The 19,425-nt window shown below is 45.8% G+C and overlaps 1 protein-coding gene across 1 annotated transcript in view; it reads right to left on the bottom strand.

Annotated features, from left to right (window-relative positions):
* Nucleotides 1-19,425, bottom strand: part of SLC22A18 (solute carrier family 22, member 18) — a 62,370-nt gene that overhangs the window by 13,155 nt on the left and 29,790 nt on the right. The window contains exons 5-7 of the mRNA XM_009891996.1: nucleotides 11,942-12,057; nucleotides 11,353-11,463; nucleotides 5,862-5,962 (exon numbers count right to left, since the gene is read on the bottom strand). Coding sequence (XP_009890298.1) covers nucleotides 5,862-5,962; nucleotides 11,353-11,463; nucleotides 11,942-12,057 — 328 coding nt within the window. The remainder of the gene's footprint in view (nucleotides 1-5,861; nucleotides 5,963-11,352; nucleotides 11,464-11,941; nucleotides 12,058-19,425) is intronic.

The raw sequence follows: 19,425 nt of genomic DNA, 5'->3' as shown, positions 1-19,425 counted from the left end.
GGCTGAAGGCAGTGCGAAACCTCGGGTGGGGGAAAAGGGAGTTGACACAGCGATGCCAGAAAGCGCTTGGGAAATAGTTCAGGTCTTGCAGAGGAGCAGGAGGGTGGTGGGACCAGAAGGAGAGAGGACAGCAAGGATCAAACTGCTGAAGGCAGCACTTTGGCAAACAGGGGGAAGAGGACCCTGTGTTTTGCAAACTCCAGCCTAAGCAGTTTCTTTCCCCCTCCAACGCGCACCACCCCCCCCCTCCCCCAAACTTAAATCCTTCAAAGCTAGGAAACTGGAGAACTTTCTGTTTGTTGTTGCAAGGTCCTTTCACCAAGTGGGTTTTCCCCCTAGGCATACCTGGCTGTAATTAAATCCCTGGCTCTTTAATCATCTCTTTTGCTGTGCAAGAGGAAAAAAAAAAAAAAAAAAAAAAAAAGGCAAGAGGGACAGACTGGTGATAAGATGATATGCAATGTAAATCTCTCCTCCAGGAATCTCTCTCATCTTTTCAGGATCACTCCGTACCAACTTGTCCCTCCAGAAGCTGCACAGCTAGAGGTGGAGTTTGTATAACAATATGAATTTAAACACAGTAAATAGAACAGACGTCTTATGATTTCTTGATCCTCAGGGTAATAAATATCTACCCCTTTGTCCCACCCAGAGTTTTTGTTTGGTACGTTTTGCTTTGGGTTTTTTTGGAGAAAAAGTTCTTAAAGGAAAGCTTCCCCCACCCCCTCCTGCGGTTTGAAATCTAAGCATCAGATGTGACTTCAGGTACAAACCAGGGACTCCATCTATTTCACTTGCCTAATCCTCCGGCGGCATTTTCCAAGTCAGATACTATGCCTGGAAGTTCTCCACGCTATTGTGCTCGCAACTCCAAAAAAAGCCGGAACCTAGGCCCGCTTCTGCCCATTATGCAAAGTTAAATTATTTTAAATTATTATGAAATTAATTATTCTCTGAAGGGAGATTGAATGGCATCTTGCACTCCCAGGCATTCAGTATGAGGGAAATTCTGTTTGCATAGCTTCTGAGATGAGAGGACTCTGGAAGTCCAGCCCCAGAGGACAGAGGGATTGCATCCCTGACGGGTTCTCGCATCTCTTGCCTGGAGATCCACTGGCGATCAGATAAAGATGCTTCGAACATACCATGAGCAAGGGAAACTCAGCAATGCAAGACACCCAGCACAGAGGTACCCCTCCTGCTGTCTGCCTTCTCCTCCTCATTTAATTATCTCCTACTCAACTCCTCCTCCTGGACTTCAGCTGGCACAGCCACACACTACCAGGGTGCTTCACGTATCACTGCAGAGCCCTGGACTGCTTGAATTACCCCCAACTTGCTGTTTTCACTTTGTCATCAGACCTCTGCCCGCTCCAGCCTCAGTCATACTCCATTTTTTTAAGTGATGACTTTTCCTCATCAAACAGCTCTTTGTCCCAGTGCTACAACATTGCCTTGCTGCACACTCTTTTCCTTCTCTGACCTTCTTTGGCTCAGTCCCAACCCAGAAGTGAACCCTCCCTCCCACCCCTAAGCCTGCCCCACACTTCCAACATCTTCTGCTATGAGATGCTCTGCTCTTTGCCTAACCATGATCAGTAAATTGGTGCCTGCTCCTGGGGCAGTGCTTCATCCAGAAAGCTGGGAAGCCCCCGTTCCCTACGGACACGTAGTCCCATCAGAACTTTTATAAAAATACATCAGCAGATGTATTACTTTGGGCCACTCAGGTCTCCGTGAGACAGGCTGGGAGCAGCAGCAAGGCAACCTGCGTCCCTCTATGCAGGGGTATAAGTGGCTGAGAGGAGATGTGCCGCCAGCGTCAGGGTGAAGGGTGACCATGCCACGGACAGCCAGCTCGGCAAAGGGAAGAGGGTGTCGAGGACACCCTGTGCCGTAAGCGGTGGTCATTGGTGCTCCATGCACAGTGCTTGTGAGGACAAGACCCACCTCTAGCACCAGCTGAGCCATTTTGCTGCTGGCAAACGCCATGAACCGTTCCCACGTGGACAAAGCTGAAGCTCAGCAAGGGCGCAACCAAGAGAGGTGCTCTGGGGAGCAGCCAGCCAAAGCCCACAAGGCTCCTGGGCTCAAAAAGCAGCCCTGAATCTGCCTTCCCAAATTGCAGGGATCCTCTTGAGCTGGCCACAGGGCACCCTTCCTCCCCCTAAACGTTGGGGGGCTTGCAGGGTCATAAAGTGGCAAAACAGGACCAAGCAAGACAAGGTGAGGCTGGGGAGCTCTGGATGGGAACCCTCAGGGGGCTGCCTGAATTAGCCAGGCTGCTAATGTCCTAACTAACATTCTCCGCCTGCAAAGGTGACAAATGCCTCCCCTCTTGCAGGGTCAGTGTTTCTGTGCTTATCTCCCTATGCAAAGAGGCGTTTGAGATATTGATGACGAAGTACTTGAGTTGGCTACTAAAAATTAGGTGGACTGACACAAAGCCACTCCAAATCTCCTCTCTAGGTGCTCTGCAGCTGGCTTGAATGGAAGGAACAGTGAGAAACAGATGTTTACGGTGCATTGGCTGCTTCTCACCACAGTAGGTTAAATGAGGCTGAGAAGTTGAAAAATTAGGTTAAGCAATTGGAGCATAATATCCTTGGGGCAGGAGAGGAAAGCGGGAAGAGACCATCGCTATTTGAGTCATCCTGGGATTACTGGTCTGGCTGGGAAAGGAGGCTGCAACGTCACCTGTGCTAGAGGAAGGTGCTCGCTTTTTGAAGATATCATTAAAAAAATAGGAAATACAATAACACAAAGCAATGATACTACTAAAAGTTGGCAGGAATTGGCAGACCAGGCAATGCTTTTCTTGGTGCATGACTTTTGGGGAAGAGGTAAGTGAAGTGCTCAGCTAAGCCTTGCTGCTCTGAAGCTGCTTAGTGCGAGCGACGTGTGCTGGGAGCAGGTGAGCCCCTGGGACATGGTGCTGGGTGTATCAGCCAACCACGCTGTGCAGCCACCCAGGCACTGTGTTCAATGTCTACAGGGAGGTTTAAAGTAAACGGGACATTACTCTATTTTTATTTTCCCCTTTATTTCTGTGGCGTCTGCTCCCATCCACTTAAGTCCTTAAAGGTGACCCGTTTTCAGGTCCAGGAAGGGATGCAAACACGAGGGGGATGTTTCCTCTAACAGGAGGGCTCAGAGCAAGTCCAGGAGAATGGGAAAAGCCCCACAATATTTTATGGAAAGGCACACTAAGGAATGAGAAATCAAAGCTAAGGATTTGGTTGATGAAATTCATTGAAAAGGACATTATGTTCCTTATGAATAAAGCTATAATTTACTCAGTGAAGTGGAGAAGCCAGTCAGCAGATATTAATCACTGTTCACCCATCCAGACTGCTGGAATTTGCTTGCACCTTAATCTGCATTTATATCTCCAGCAGTATCAATTCACTGTACAACAGAAACAAATGCATCTGAAATGCCAGCTGAGGCAAGATGAAGGCACACAAGAAACTCTTGGGCTTGGCGGGACAGAGACAGCACACGTTGCATTCCCTGCATACATCTTCTACTGGAGGAACCCCAACAGAAAGCAGCCATAAGACATTAACCCAGTCACTATCTGCAAGGGGTATCTTTGGGTGGTTCTAGCCATAGACCTGATTTGAAAGTAAAGGCACAAATTCTAATGTTTTACAATAGTTTAAAAGCCAGATGGTGAGAGTATCATTTGGATCAGTTGAGGATCTGTTCCTACATAAACCAGAGCACAGCTTGGAACTCCCAGTGATAAAGTGGAATGAACAAGTGAGAAAGCAGAAAGCAGTGCTTTGCAAGCTCTTGCCAACATGGCTTTGCTGCCACCAGGAATCAGGTGTCCTGGGCTTCTAAAAAAAAAAAAAATCATGCATTTTTTCCCCCCCTTTCCTTTTTAGTGTTCTGACAGCAACCCCCAATGTGGCATCATGAAGAGAAGTTTCTTTACCGTATGACCATTTCACTCCTCCTATATTTCTGATGTCCAGAATCGTGCGCTGTAGAATATGTGTAGCAACATGGACAGAAACTGCACGGATAGATGAAAGAAAACTGCCTGGCTGACAAAGCTAGTTTCTGCACCAAATGTCCTGAGGCAAAGACTCCCCAGCAAAGTAGATGCTGCACCTGAGCCTGTGGGCCGCTGCTGGGTTAGAGCATGGTAACAGGTATGATTGGCCTCTGTGGGATGAAACCCTGTGACTATGGGAAGGGTCAGGTCCCTGGATAGCACTGACATCTGATTATTTGTTAGGAAGCAGAGTGAATGCTATAGTTCCCGTATCTTCCAGGGCTGTATCTATATGTAGGGTGCACCAGCATGGCGGCACAGGTAACCTTATCTACAGTAGTTTCAACCAAACTAACCCAGAAAACAATAGCAGTGAAGGCAGACAGATATCCCAGACATAATAGCAGCATCCAAGCTCCATCTAGCAACGCGAAGCCACTCCTGCCCTGACTGCCCACATTAGCTGGTTTGAAACAAGCACACCATAGCCATGCCGCAACCCCAAATTTGATTTCAGCGTAGACACATATAACAGGGATTCAACTGATAAAACTAAGTTAAGAGCGTAGCTGTTGGGAAGTCCCTCAACATTCAAAGGGGGAAGAAGGTACCAGACCCTGGTCCAGGAGGAAGCATACAAAGACTAACGTAGGCAAAGCCTCTGTTAGCAGTGGGGTTTGGGCCAGAAGCATGCTTTAGAAAGCAGCTGCCGATCGCCCCACTTGTCACCCTCTTTCCATGCTGTACAGTGGCAAACTGGTTTTCTTTCCAATGAGACTGGATATGAGGGCCCATGCAGCTGGTAGCAGATGTTTAGCTCACAGGACCAAGCGACAGCTAGTCCAAAGCCGCCCTTCCAGAACGGACATAGCGAAGGCACCAGCTCCTCAGGTCCAGCCATTTTACTCTGCAGACTCCACTTACTGATACATGGCCATGCTCGTCAGCTGCTCTGTCAAGGTGCAGGTGAGCACAGGACAAAGCCCAAGCAACTGGTAACACTAAGCCAAATCCAAATCACAGGGAAGGAACTAAAGCTGCCATTTCCCAGATGAGAAGAGCCTCCAGATCCCACAGGAACTCTGTGGCAATGCCCAGGAAATGAAGGTGGATTTAATAACAAGACCACCCTCCTTCAGGGTATTGCTTACTTTGCATTCCTACCTTGAGGCTTGCTTATAACCATCTGTTGGTCTGTCTGCAAAACTATTAGCTTCTTCCTCCAAAAGAAAATTCTGCTATAATACAGCATCTTATTTTTTTGGCCCTGCTACTGCCTAATTCAGCTGACTTTTCTCTTTTACCCATTTTGCAAGTCTCCTGATCATGTAGCATTGCCTATTTTTATTTTTTATTTTTTTTTAAAAAGTGCAAGCTTGTTGTACTCATTTCCACACAGCAGAAACAAGTCCTTTCTCAACACTGAAGGTATCTGTGAAAACACCAGTAAGACCGCCGACTTACATAAATTTACAAGGTGCTACTAAGTAAATGTAAATCAGCTAACCTTCACCAGGGAAAACCTTAGTCAAGGCACTTTAGCTTCAATGTCAGTTTTGTTACACAAACCAGTGCAATGTATCATTCCAAAGAAATTTTAGCTCCTTTTAGCAGCCTAAAAAACTGCAAGGAGGAACAAGGGGAAGAAAGCTTTCAGGACACTCCTTGCTCTGATTTCTTCCCATTCCAAGGAATGGAATTAATTTGGAGTCACTTCTATGTTTTGAAGCCAAGTGCTACATGGCAGAGTTAGGATTTGCCTGTCAATATTACACCTGGATTTGGGAGAGCATGTGTCAAAAATGTAGCAAATTAGATACTGGTACGGCAAGACAGGGACTTCCACTTCACTTACCATTTGAAGGACACCAAAATATGACATCAGGTATCCAGACTCCACTGCTTCCAAGCCAAAGAACTCCATAGAGATGATGGAAAACATAACCAGGAACAAACCTACAGGGGAGGTTAATGAAAAGCACACATCAATATACTTGCACTGCATATAGTAGCCCAGACCCTGCTTCCAGTCACCTCCAGTATGAGTCAGTAGCTCTCCCTGGGGTTACCAGGACTGGATATAAACACGAGCAGAATCCTATTCAAAGTCAATGTAGTAATTTAATCTTTAAATGTTAACTTTTCTATCCCCATTACTTTCATCTTTAAAATAATGTGACTACGTAGGCTGTAGATTCAGCTGTTTATTATAAACTGGTAAATATTTTCGTCACCCAAGCCAGACTAACCAGCGAGAAAACATTTGTTCAGACAAGACTGTAACCATAAAAATAATCTGATTGGATTCCTAGCCCCTTTTGCCTGACATTAGATTTTCACCATAGGGAATGCTGCCTGGGAAACAACCCGTTGACATCAGCCTAAATACAGCAGTTTCACTGCACCCCTTGGCAGTGATGTCGGTGGCACACGAAATCTCTTGCTCTCCTGGACCGATAGTGGTGTCGATGCAAAGCAGTTGGGAAAGTACGGACAGAACAAGCACAGGCTGGGTCTGCTTTTCAATTAAGGTAATTTCTGGAAAGCATAACGGAAAATGCCCACTCAATCTCACATGAAAATACAATAGTGTGTGTTTCCCCCACCACCAAACATACACAAAACTACACATGCGTACACATGCTCCCATTGTACACAAAGAGCCATCAAATTAAAAATATTATAACAAAACATTGCTCTCAAAGAGTGGTATGGGGTAGTAGGCTACTGCCTCCCCTAGTATCTTGTGCACATCAGATGGACCAAGACAGTAGGAAATTGGGGCTGTCTCTGCGTAAAAATCCCCACAACGTGCCTGTTGGAGAGCACTGATCCTGCCAGGAAGAGGAGAAGGGAGCAGACAACCTTTAGGAGTTCTGCCTTTCCTCATAGGATCCTTCAAGGTACAAAGACTGGTTAAATAGGGAGCTGTGGTTCTCTCTTTCCTGAAGAAAACAGAGCCCAGGAGGCAACGTGTGAGGAGAGAGAAGACAGCTTGTGGCCTGGTAAAGTGAGTCACTAATCCCGCAGCATAGGAAGGATCTTGCTGGCACTTCCAGGAAGCGTGAGGAGAGTGATCCCAGATTGCTGACTAGAACACTATGGAGGACTCACACCCTAACAAACCAGCGCAACTCTACTGCATCCAGCTGTGCTGCTACCAGTGGAGTACCTGCAGCAGTGAGCACCCTCCTCCGAGCACCCCAAGACTATAACTTGAGGGACCACCACCCTCCCACACCAGGACCTGCTACAAAGCCTTCCTGAAGCCCACTGCTCGCTGGAGACACGTCTTCTCCCCTTAATAGGGAGATACCTGCGCCCCAGCTGGCCCTGCAGCACTGGGGGAGAGGGATGGGGGACAGGTAGGGCGCCCTGCTCTGCTACTCTCTGGATATGTGAAGAAGGTGCCAGGGAGCTGGGGTTCATGAAGATTTATGGCTTCACCACACCCCTCTGCAGAGAGCACCTCGTCATTATCCAGTTGCTTTGAAATCCTTCTTAGCTCAAGCCGGCTTAAGGTAACATGCAAATAACAGTATTTACTCACAACATCCAAACCAGGCAACAGAGTTGCACATGTTTATAAAAGGCACACGTGAAGAAATGAAAGAAAAACCACATTTCATTTCACTTGCAGGAAGATTAGATTGAAGCAGGCGCTCACCCTTCATCCTTCTACCCCACTGCAGGTACCACCTAGGAGGGGCTCAACCTTCCTACATACCTGATGCTTCTTCCTGGTACCACATGCCAGCTTCTACAGCTCCTCTCCCCTTTGAAGTCCCTCACCAAGTTAAGGCTGCCTTGGGTCTTTCTCCTCCAAATGAGCTGATTTCTTTCAGAGCAGGGGGATAGGCTGGGCTCTTTAAGTAGCATTGCACAGCTCCCCCAGAGATGCAAAGCTCTCTAGATGGGTGTCACCCCCTGTGTGGGCATGGTCACTTAAAGCTGTCTGGGCAAGGGAGACCCCCCTGCTCCCACCTCTTTCACCAACTAAGGGTGTCTCTCCCACTGGCAACACATTTATCAGTAACACCTGCAAAGCGAGTCCTAGATAGGACTCAGAGAATTTTATGCTCATTGGAACAATCATTTCTTACAACGAGCTTATCAGGTTCCACCTGGGTAAGCTGCAGGTCAGCTGAACGCAGCCACCTGAATTAAGTATCTCCCAGGGGAGGGCTCACTGGGTGGTGGGTCTTCAGGCTCTTCTGGGGACACCAAAAGCCCATGCAGGAGCTGCCTGGATAGGCCTCAATCCACACTGTGAGGCTCAGGCATTCAATGGGGAAAAAATGGAAAATAGTGAAAAATATCCTCAGAAACCTTGCCTTTTCTTGCAGGGTGGGAGGGATGGGGGGTGTTGGGGGTGTTAAATAAAGGGCTGAACTCATTAGAAAACCTGGCACCAGAGTGATGAGTAACTAGGGTTATGAAGCAAAAGGCAGATAAATGCGAGATGTGATAAAGATGAGGAAAAGCACCAAGGAGATGCAGGACTACAAGCTGTGTTTTCAAAAAAAACCCCAAACATTACATTTCTAAAAGCAGCCCATGGCTTTGTGGCTTTGGGAGGGCCAGCTTAGCAAGCCGAACTGAGAACCAGTGTGAAAAGGCGAGCACAGCCTCCGGGAGCCTGGCTCAGCCCTCCTACACTGGATTGCAAATGCAATGGGATACAGAGCCCCAGGGTGCACAGCAAAATCCTACTCCATGTATGAGAGAAAGTCCCTTTAAAAATGGGATGAAGGTCCTAAAGTGTCTGCATTAAAATGAGGTTTTCTAAAGGGATTAGGCAGCCAAAGATTCATACAAGCAGCTATTATCAGTGTTTTCAGGCCCTGGTGATTTCTGCTCTGTAAAAAGTATGTTTGGCATTTTTACCCTCATGTTTTCTTCTCTGTCCCTTATCTACCACACTGCAATGAGACTCACTTTGCCCAGGTCAGTTGAGGATGTAATTTGGCCATGCTGGAATGGTCCGCTGCCCATCCATCCCTTGGCAGCTACCCTCCTGCAACAGGCACAGAGCCCATGTCTCTGCTTTTATGCAACGCAGGGAGGTGGTTCCCAACCCTGCAGCCCTCTCGGAGAGGCTCTTTCAGTCTCAAACAAGCTAATTTTAGACAACAATGAGATCCATAAGGAACAGAAGATTTTCTTCTGTGTATATCACAAACTTGTTTACAAAGTAAATAAAGAAAGGTCTGTAATTTGGGTGATCTAATTAATTATGCAGTTGCAGCCGGGAGATGAAAGGTAAACGAGCTCATGAGCAGCTCAGCCTCCAGCTGTGAGCTGCAGAGGAGTAGGTGATGGCCAAATCCCCTTTCAGCTGCCGTTGTATGGTCAGTAACCTGAAGAGAGACCTGCAAAGAGAAGTCACTAGGATTTTAATCACTCCCCACTGTAGTGCAAGCGCTATGCTTGTAGCAGGAGTGCCTCAGGTGAACCTATTCCCACTCTCACTGAAATACTCCCAGCCATTTCAGTGACAGACTATCAGCCCATGTCCTGCCTTAAATCTCAGCTTCACTGTCTCCATTCTCTTTGCCTAGAAGTTCCCTTGCAGTTTTGGGCAGGAGATGTTTATTTTGGTTGGGTGCGTGTTTTTGCTGTGCACGGGAAAAGAAGAACATCTTCTGCAATGGGAGGAATTTGCATTTCAGCAGCAATGACTACAAAAAAGCACATCTTGCCTGGCATTTGGAAAAAGGAGAGTGCACAGGAAATTACCGTGCAGATTGTATATGGATGTGGTCTCGGGATGGCATTTTTAAGCAGAGAAATGAATGCTACTTTAAGCTGAGAAATAAGCCAGAATCAGCAAAGAAAACCCTCTTAAAACATCACTTGACTATCTCATTCTGTGACATGCTATCATTTTATAAACACTTTTAAAAATACGGTTTTAAAAGTTTGGTTTCGGAAGAACCTAAAAAGCACACTGTTAGGGCAAGCCAGCAGTCCATCGAGACTTGTATCCTGTCTCCAGTGGTGGGGGTACGACCAACTGGCATTACTGATCTCAGCAAATCCCAACTATGCACAGACAGAAAGAAAAAGAAAATCAGAAGTTCCTTATACTTCCCTGCGTGTTATTCTACAGCTCCAGTCGGACTTGTTTCCCAGAGCCTTAGCAAGGAATAACAGATGAACCTGGCCAAGCCCAGAAATGCCACCCCCTTTCGATTCAGCCACTCTCCACAGCCAAATCTACTTTCATTTGTAAACTGAATTTACAGTTTACAAATTAGAATTTAATTTGTAAATTATGTTTCATGTTATTTAAGCTTCAAGGGCTTCTCCAGACACAGATGAATTAGAAAAAGATGCAAAGTGTAAAAGCTAAGGTGCCTTAAATCCTCTCTTAAGATCCTTATTTGGAGGGGAATTGCCTTACTTTGTTCAGGCGTGTGATATGCACGTGTTTTGACGGGTGCAAAATTCAATTCTTGAAACTCTAGTCAAGAGAAATTGCACTTTTAGGTTTGACTGGGAAAAGAGCCGTGGAGGCTCTCTGTGTGGAAGGGCAGAGAACATCATCCTTTCCTTACACCACCATTAACAAGGCTGACATGCTGGATTAATCTCTAGACAATTGGGTGGGGGGAAGTGGAGAGAAGACAGAGGGTAGGCAAAATTAAAGATAATTGAATTGTGACCAATGAGATGTACAGCCAGGCAAATTGGGAGACATGGACAATGCCAGGAAGCAACTGACTGCAAGGGAGCAGGGAAACAGGCAGGTTTGGGATGGGTTTGAGGTAGCAGCGAGTTCCTACCATGACACAAAATTCCAAGCAGAATATATAAAGTAGAGAAAACAAGCACCACCATCAATGTGCAAAGGAAGAAACATGCTGTGGCTCCCCTGCATGCAGCCGGCAGTGAGAGCAGCCACAGCCTGTTGTCCAGCAATAGGTTTTTAGGTTACACATACCCCTTAAAATCATTAAGTAAAATCAGGAAGGACCTCAGTGTTTCTGGCAGAGTACAAATGATTTCCCTCTGCTCTGAAGAGGTTACAACCTAAACAGAAATGACAGACCAGAGGAAAAAAACTTTTACAGCCAGGGGAATGGGGTAGAGAGATTAAGTGATTTCCCAAAAGTTGCAGAAGCAGCCTGTGGCAAGTAGTCTGTTTTACATTAAGTCACAGGTTTTTGACCCTATGTAGCTGAGAGCATTTGAAAGTATCCAGCATCAAGTTAGGAGCTGAATCCTCACTGCTCTGTGATCAAATGCAACATGCTTTCAGTAACTTGAGACAAGGCTGCTCCACAGTGTATGTCGTCTTATTTTAAATACATCAGCAATCGTAGGTAATGGGTGAGATTTACCTATGGGAAGTCCAGCAAAGACCTTGACCATGAAAACTTCCATTACTCCTGGAAACTTCATCAGGCGTAGGATTTCTCTGATGCTAAACACGCTGCCAGACTGTGATGTGCCTACAGAAGATGACATACTGATTAATACTCTATTTATACAGGTTAGAGGCAGGAAGCAAGAGATTCTGAGACCACCTGGTCAGGTCCACCACCACCTTTCTGAAAAGGTGAGTCCCTGCAGCACCAGCTTTCTGCCGACAGCAGGAGCTTGGGATCTGGTGCTGGGTCTGCATGCAGAGGACCCCTGTGAGACAGCAGGACTGCCTCCCATGCTGGGCCAAACTAACCCCCAGCGAGCGGACCATGTTCACCATTTCTGAGATGTGCGGCAAGCACTGGGCTGCACACGGCAGAGTGGTCTGTAGGTAGGGAATAATATTCTTCCACAAGCAGAGCTTAGGCATTAAAGCGTCAGCATTTCAAGGTTGGCACCTTTTTTTCCCTTAAATACAACCTCACGTCCTTTAGCAGAGTCCTTACAGCATGTCAATGCCCCGTCCCTATTCATGTGCTATTTATCAGAAATATATATACTTACTGTTCTCTGTCACATGGTGGTCTGACTTTGGTCTAGCCTGCAAAGGGATCCAGACCATTGCTATCATGGTATTTATGAGACTTCCCACCAGCCCAACATATATAGGAACAAAAATGCTGCAAACAGAGAAAATAAAAGTAAGTGGATAAATAGCATAAACAAGACATTTATATCTCTGACCTGCAAGGGCTTGGGCACTTGGATGAGGAACAAGCCCCTTGAAGCCACGGTACATAAAGCTATAAAAGAGCTCACATCCTTTCTTGGGGGCTTTGAATATGACTACGGTTTGAAATTTCACCAAAAGATGCCTATTGCCATCAAGATATTTTATAATTTGTATTAATAATAGGGTATAATACAATGCTTTTAAATCTGTAAGTGTCAGGGGAAAAGAGGCCCTCTTGGTTTAATGAAGCTTAGAAATCTTCCCATGGAAAGCACAGCATCTGCTTGTTAGGATCCATCTAATCCCCCCATCTAATCCTCAATTCCATTATTTAAGTATCGTCTCACTCTTTGAAATTTCTTAGCGAAATTAAATGAAGTTAAGGAAAGTGAAGAAAGTACTCAAGATGATTGGGGATGGTAGAATACAGCCCAGACTACAACCAGAACTGAAACCACTGGAGAAACAATGCCACTTGAAAAGGAGCCATTAAAAATAATAAACACAATTTACAAAACCTTCCGAGGAGGTGAGTAAACACCACTTTGACTGATGCATCTACTTTTCTCCAAAAGTGCCCAAAACCAAATGAACACCCCTTCAACTGTCCATCAGAGCCCTAAGCATTGAACCTTTAACAGAAGTGGGGCCACATCCTTAGATGTAGACACAGTAACAGCAATTATTAACAGTAGTTGTACAATGATAAAAAGGAAGAATTACAATTTATCTAAAAAACCCAAACCCAAACCACGTAAAAGTCAATAGAGTCAATAACAAATGCTCAATTATCACTGTCCTCTTGAAAGAGAAGATTAGGAAATGACTCCTCCTAGTCTTTAAGGGCATGTGGGAAGATTTCAGACTCTGAAGGGCTTTAACTCTGCCAAACACAGGCGGAGCAAAGTCAAGGGATGGAAGACTGAAACTCAGGAGAGTTGAGCCAAAAACAAAGGGAGAAGCATGTTTTGTTTTTAACAGTGAGAGCAATTATCCACTAAACCATCTCATTAAAGTCTCCCCCATCATGGGAACCCTGTTAGTCAAAGGGTTTCATGAACCATGTGCTCAAAACCTACCGCAGGACACAGGTTTGGGGTGGGAATGCTAAGCAGAACCGCCAAAGGCTGGTGTCACGGAGAGCACAAGACTAAGTGACCACCATGCCGTTTTGAGGGCATCGAAATTTAAGCACTTTGGACTTCAGCAAAGTGATGCCTGGATTTCACCACAGAAGGCTTTGGAGCCATGCGCCTCTGTGCAGACTCAGAGGCAACGGCACCATCCCTGCATCCCCAGCAACCTGTGCCGCAAAACCAGGATGCAAAAGCGAGCTGTGAGCCACCAACCGATGCTCCCTCTGAGCCTGCTGATAAAGGACTGCTTATTGCCTGACTTTTTACTGCTGCTTTCCTTGTCAGACCCTGGAATCATCCATGGTTTTTCATGGAATAACCAGCAGCACTAATTGTAAAAGCCTCAAGTTTCCTCTGTACTAGACAAAGGTGCGGTCTGAATAATTTCTGCAGTATTATTAAAGTCCCAGAGCAACACAGTCAAGAATTGAGAGGCAAACAACCAAGAAAAGCATCAAAGAACAAATACATATATATACACACACGTATTCCCACTAATAGCAACAGCAAAAGTCCCAGCTGAACATTTTAATTCTCATTAATTATTATTAATAACAACAAAATCAGATAATATCTTCCTGCAAATGGACTTAGTGCAGTAATTTAGACCTGCTGCCTTTCCATCTGCCAAGCTCTTCTGCTAATTACCCCAGACCACAAAATTAGTCATTTACTGGATCATTATTTTTTATTTTTAGTGAAGCAGATTACCACTTTCTGATTTAAAATTTTCCACCAAACACTTCCCAAACTACTGAAATCAACTTTGTGGACCCAAATTTTTATCCAAGGAATGTGGAATTTCTACTTTGCATTGCAACATAAAGTAAATTTACTAACAAAAGAGAAAGGATAAAATAATCAACACAAGTAGCTGCAGACAGCTTAATGCATTTTGGGGTTTTTTTTGGTTTCTATATTTCAAGCTTTCATTCTGATATGGAAAAAAACACATCAGAAAAATTTTCATTGGACAGAAAAACTTCCTTTCCAGTCCTAATTTTTCCTGAGGTTTTCCAGAATCCCACATGCCAATGTAAATTTGTTTTACTCTTCAGATCTAAGAAGAATTACAGCAAGCAACGAGGGAAGGATCTCCCTATAAAACTAGGAAGCAAACGGTGGACTACTTCACTGCAAGCATATGACTGATAATTCATTTGCTGTGAAAGGGAGAGGAGAACCTTGACATTTTACATATTTACATATTTGGGAAAACCTGGGCTTGCTGTATTAGATTCATGTATGCCAGGACTTTGAAGTCAGAGAAATCCAGTAAAATACAGAACTCAAAATCACGTTTCCTAGACAAGCCTGAAGTGTTCAAAATCACCTGAAAATCCCTTTTCTTAACTACAACGTTCTGTAAGTGCTTCATCTTTTTCCACATATTAAGCATTATCATTTCTTGATGGAAAGATGATGAAGGTACACCCTTGGGTTAGCTGCTCTGCCATCTCTTCTTTCAGCAGGGACAAACTCCAAAACTGGAGATAACGCATCTGTGTCCAGGAAGTCACCTCTTGCATTTGTTTGTTTGCTCATTTAAGAAAGATGAAGTGAAACCAAGGGTCCTAAAAATGCCATATTGACACAGCAGGTCATTAATTTTTTTTCTGATGTAGCTCCATTTCTTTTTTTCTGATGTTTCCATTATAAGCCATGAATTACGCACAACGACACCTCCTACGCCACCCCTCCAGTACGGCATCAGTGGGGACACATCCTCCCGCTCCTACAGTGAAAGGCAGCTGTTTTACAAACCAGCAGTGCAAGGCAGCTTTCCTGACACATCATCACCTCTGAACCCCCCGTGAGGATTGCTTTGGGGCTTGGGTAGGTGAGGAACTGCACACATTGTCTTTTCCTGCTATACAAAGATGCACAAATATTTACACTCTCATGTAAAGGGACATGAGTGCTAAAACCAGTGTGCATGCGATGAATCATTATTTCTGGCAGCGGGGAAGACAAACGCTAGTGGGTTGAGGTGGCAGTATTCTTACAACGACAGGAGACTGGAGGCCAATAAGTTTGCTGGAGAAACTGGTGAAGTTGCAATGATGCTGCTGGATCCTCAGCTGGAGCTCCTCTGTGTCACCACCAACAGGGAAAACTACCCACACCCTGGGATGCTGCTGGGAGGGGAGCTGCAGCCCTGTGGGGGTGGGCGGGAAGGAGGCGGTGATGGTTTAGAGGCGTCCAGCAAGCAGCAGGAGGGCAGGGGAGGGTTTGCACCCCAGAACAGCACTGTGGAATAGTGCTTTGGCAAGAGGTAAGGTGATGCTATTGCCACCAGCAGAGAAAACAGCCAGGGGGTAGCATTGATAATCCCTCTGCTGTGCTCGCTGGACCCTTTTCTGCATGCTAAGCAAGTGGAGGACCCAGGGCTAAATGGTTGCTCTTATTTCTTAGCGGTCTGTTGAGGAAAAAGTGGTACAAACCAGAACAGCTAAGCTAAAGGTGAGGCACTCCAGCCCCTCAGCGGAGCTGAAGGCCCTGGGTAAGACTGAGCTCTGGGTTGGCAGCTCCTGCTGCGCAAGACTCAGCTCACAGGCATTCATCTTTTTTTATTTTTAAGATTTAAGCATGAAATCTCATCTCTGCTGAAATCAGTGGGAGTCCTTCTGCATTCAATTTTGCCTGTTTGGCTTATCAGGAGGAAGTTTCACCAGGAAGGGATGCAGTGGCACTATTAAGATAAATGAGGCACATTAAGCAGGTTGCTCCCACGGGATCTTTTCCCATCCTCTTCCCCTTCCTGCCCTCCCTCTTGTCCCTCCTGGCTGTCCGCAAACCAGCCATGTGGAGCCAGAGCGAGCCCTGCCAAAACCAGAAGCAGATTTCCTGAGTGGGGCGGAAGAACAAAGGATGTGGGTAGGACTAATACAATTAAATTAAAGGGAGCAAAAGGGTGCAGCAGCTTTAGCAGCTGAGATCATTGTGAGGCTCTTCCAGCTTCTCACTGATTAATAAGAGGTTAAGAGCCTTTACTGTCCTGGGCTTTATGGTCAAAGTAACTTGGGTAACATTATCTGTGCACTTCAGCTTGTTACTTATAATTCCTTTGCTTCTCTTGCATCTGGAGAGAGAGCCCCTTGCTGATTTTGCCAGCAGCCTTCCTTGCTCTCCCCTGGGCTTTTCCGCTAGGAAAGCTCCTCTTAGCTTGTCAGCTAAGACCACAGCTGCCTGCTCTTCTTCACGTGCTTTGCCATGAAAGGGAGGAACAAAATGCATCACTCTGTCCTGCATGGGACTGACGTGCCCCAAGGTCCTGCTGCCAGGAGGGTGCAGAGCAATCGGCGGCAGGGAGCAAACAGCCAAACTCGGAGGAGGACTAGTTTTTGCTAGTTTTTGCCAACAGAAGGAGCCATGGCTTGCCCCAACTTAAAGCTTTCAGAGAAATAAGAAGAAAACATGAGCAGAGGGACCTGGAGGCCAGGAGCCCATAACATCAGCCAAATGCTGCTTAATGACATAATGAAAGCCTCTCCTTTTCATTTTCCTGAGGCCATTAGGGAAGTGTGGTGGATGCATTAAAAGCATCCATTAAAAGAGTTTTCAAGGGTTTCCAAAAAGCAGGATGGCCAGCCCAGGGCACACTCACCACGGGCCTGATGGTGTGGCCAGGTACAAGGCTCACTTGGTAGCCTGCGGCCATGGATAAGGGACAAGTGGCTGACAGCTAGGATTGCCCGTCTGGAAACTCCATCCTTAACGCTGGTGGGAAAGCAGAACTGGTGATGAAACCGTTAAGGATAATGTCATGCTAAACAGATTAAACCCAAAGAAAATATTAGCATTCAAAGCCAGATGGAGGAGGGTTGCATTTCTTCCCATCTAATGCTTAACCAGCCTCTGTATCTACTTGCAGGTAACTGTAGATCCCAATGTGCACCATGCTTCCCTGGTGAGACGAAGTGAGGACGTGCTCTATGTTACTTCGCAATCTGCTCCCATTGGGGTCAACTAGTATGAGGCAAACGAGCAGAATTGGGGTTCTGTTTCTGAAGAAAGACATGACACAGTAACACAGGTGACAGCAAGGGCTCCCGGAGGCTCCCCAAACCCTGGAAGTGATGTTTTGCGGCTCTGCTTTAAGCGTTGCATGCCCCTGAAGTCAGAGGTGGCACATGTGAAACATCAGAAAAATCTGGCAAAGTGTACAGCAAATGCAGCTCTTGGAAAGCGAGGCCTGGCCAAACAAGTATGTGTGGGTGTATATACATACATATATATGTACAAACACATGTACAGAGCATTCCCCAGTAGCTTTGAAGCAATGCTTTCAGCAAAACTTCCATGAAAAAATCAATCCCACAAAGGCGCGTGCACCATGCAGAGATCCGGCAGTGGCACAGGAGCCGGGGAGAGGCCACTGACCAGGCATTTGCAGGCAGGTAATATTTTCAGCTCGCAGATGAGGGCATTTGAACAATCCCCGCTGGTACCTGCTAGCCACAGCCCTCAGGGCAGTGCTGAGGAAGGATGGGTACCAGAGCCTCCCGCTTTCCACCAAGGAAGGCTACAGCAGACCAATATGGGATACAGTTTTGGACTCCAACCCAAATTCCAGTCCTTGCTCTGACCTTGCTGGGCTGCAATTCCCATCTTTGGTTTCCTGCCTGAAAAGGCTGGGACAGACCCATGAAGGTACCTAGCGGGGTTGATGCCAGCCGGGAGGCTGCATTCAAGCTGTGTGCCCCCTGAGATGGTATTAATCACTTTCTGATTAGCATTCCAGCCGCAGAACCCTGCTCTGCAAAGCCCAGGAGAAAAACGCGCGTGTGTAATTGCGCAATTAAATGTTGCGTCAATATGGCAATTCTTTCAAGGAGGAAGCAGTTCCCGACAATTCCCTGAGGATTAACGGATCAATGTGTATTTCGGCAGTGAATGGGATTGAGTTTGTTTTCTTTCTCTTTTTCTTAATAAAGCCAAAGTTGAACATGGAGGGAGTGCAAATTGTTTTTTAGTGACTCACTCCCACTTCAAAACAGCGCTGCATAAAGCCGGCATTCATAGCTGGCCCAAATTCCTTAAAGAGCTCTGAAAGGACATTCAAAATATTTCTTTGATTGCAGTCCGGCCACACTATCCACTCATCCACTCACACCCTTAGAGGGGCAGCTATGGGTGGAAAACAGCTGGTGAGTTAAAAAGAAAAGAAAAGCAAAAAACTGAGGTGAAAAATAAAGTTCAGGTGAAACCATGACACCAAACCATGCTCTCCAGTAAACAGATTTGGGTCCGTAAGAAAGTGAGCAGTGGCCACTGTGTTCATGATAACTTAATGATACATAAACTTAGTACGTAACTTACTATAAATTAGTGATGGTTTCATTCAAGGAATTTTGTTTTACTGCCTTATCAGTGCTTGCTGAATGTATTTCATCTTTGACCCATTGTGGTCTGGTCAATGCTGTTGAGATTCCTCCTAAAGATAAAAAAAGCAAGCACTAAATTTTACCAAAGCTTCTTAAAGAAGAAAAGCCACAAACGCTTCAATCAAAAATAGATTTATTGAGCCTCAAAAAATTTCACACTTTTCCTAGGATGTTCATGCAAATGCACAGAGATAGTCCGGCTTCCACAGCCCAGGGCAAGAAACGGCACAATAACACAAATGAACCCAGACAGCCCTCTGCTCAGCAGGCTTCAAGGCAGACCTACTGATGAAGGGCAGCCAGTACCACCTATCACATTTTCCGTGCCTTTGAGAGGAAAACGAAAAGAACCCCAAATCTGCCTTTATGCAGTTCCTACTCCCTGTCCTTATGGAAAAAAACATCACACAAAGGCATGAATAATCATGGCACGAGTCTTTTCCCCTGGCTCTCCTGTCCAACCAAATGCCCATGTGAAAACAGTATGAGAAGCGAAGAGCGCAGATTAATGCCAGCTGGAGGAGTGTTAAATCCCAAGTTGGAACAAACACAGCCTCCAAGAGACATGCTCCAGAGAAAGATGCGCTTTTGCACTTGCTTCCTCGTGGTCAGGTGGAAGGTACTTCACAGGAGGTAGGACAAATCGCCTGGGATAAATCACCTGTATTTCACTATAGCCCCTCAGTGGGACTCAAAATAATTTTTCCACTATTTCACTGGAAGCTTGGGATTTCTCTAGAGACAGAATGTAAAACCTGAGCGGATATCCACTCCCACCCATGCATCAGCCGG

Source organism: Charadrius vociferus, unplaced genomic scaffold (genome assembly GCF_000708025.1).
Source record: "Charadrius vociferus isolate BGI_N301 unplaced genomic scaffold, ASM70802v2 scaffold179, whole genome shotgun sequence".
In the NCBI taxonomy this organism is placed as follows: domain Eukaryota; kingdom Metazoa; phylum Chordata; class Aves; order Charadriiformes; family Charadriidae; genus Charadrius; species Charadrius vociferus.
This window is presented reverse-complemented; position numbering and strand designations above follow the sequence as displayed.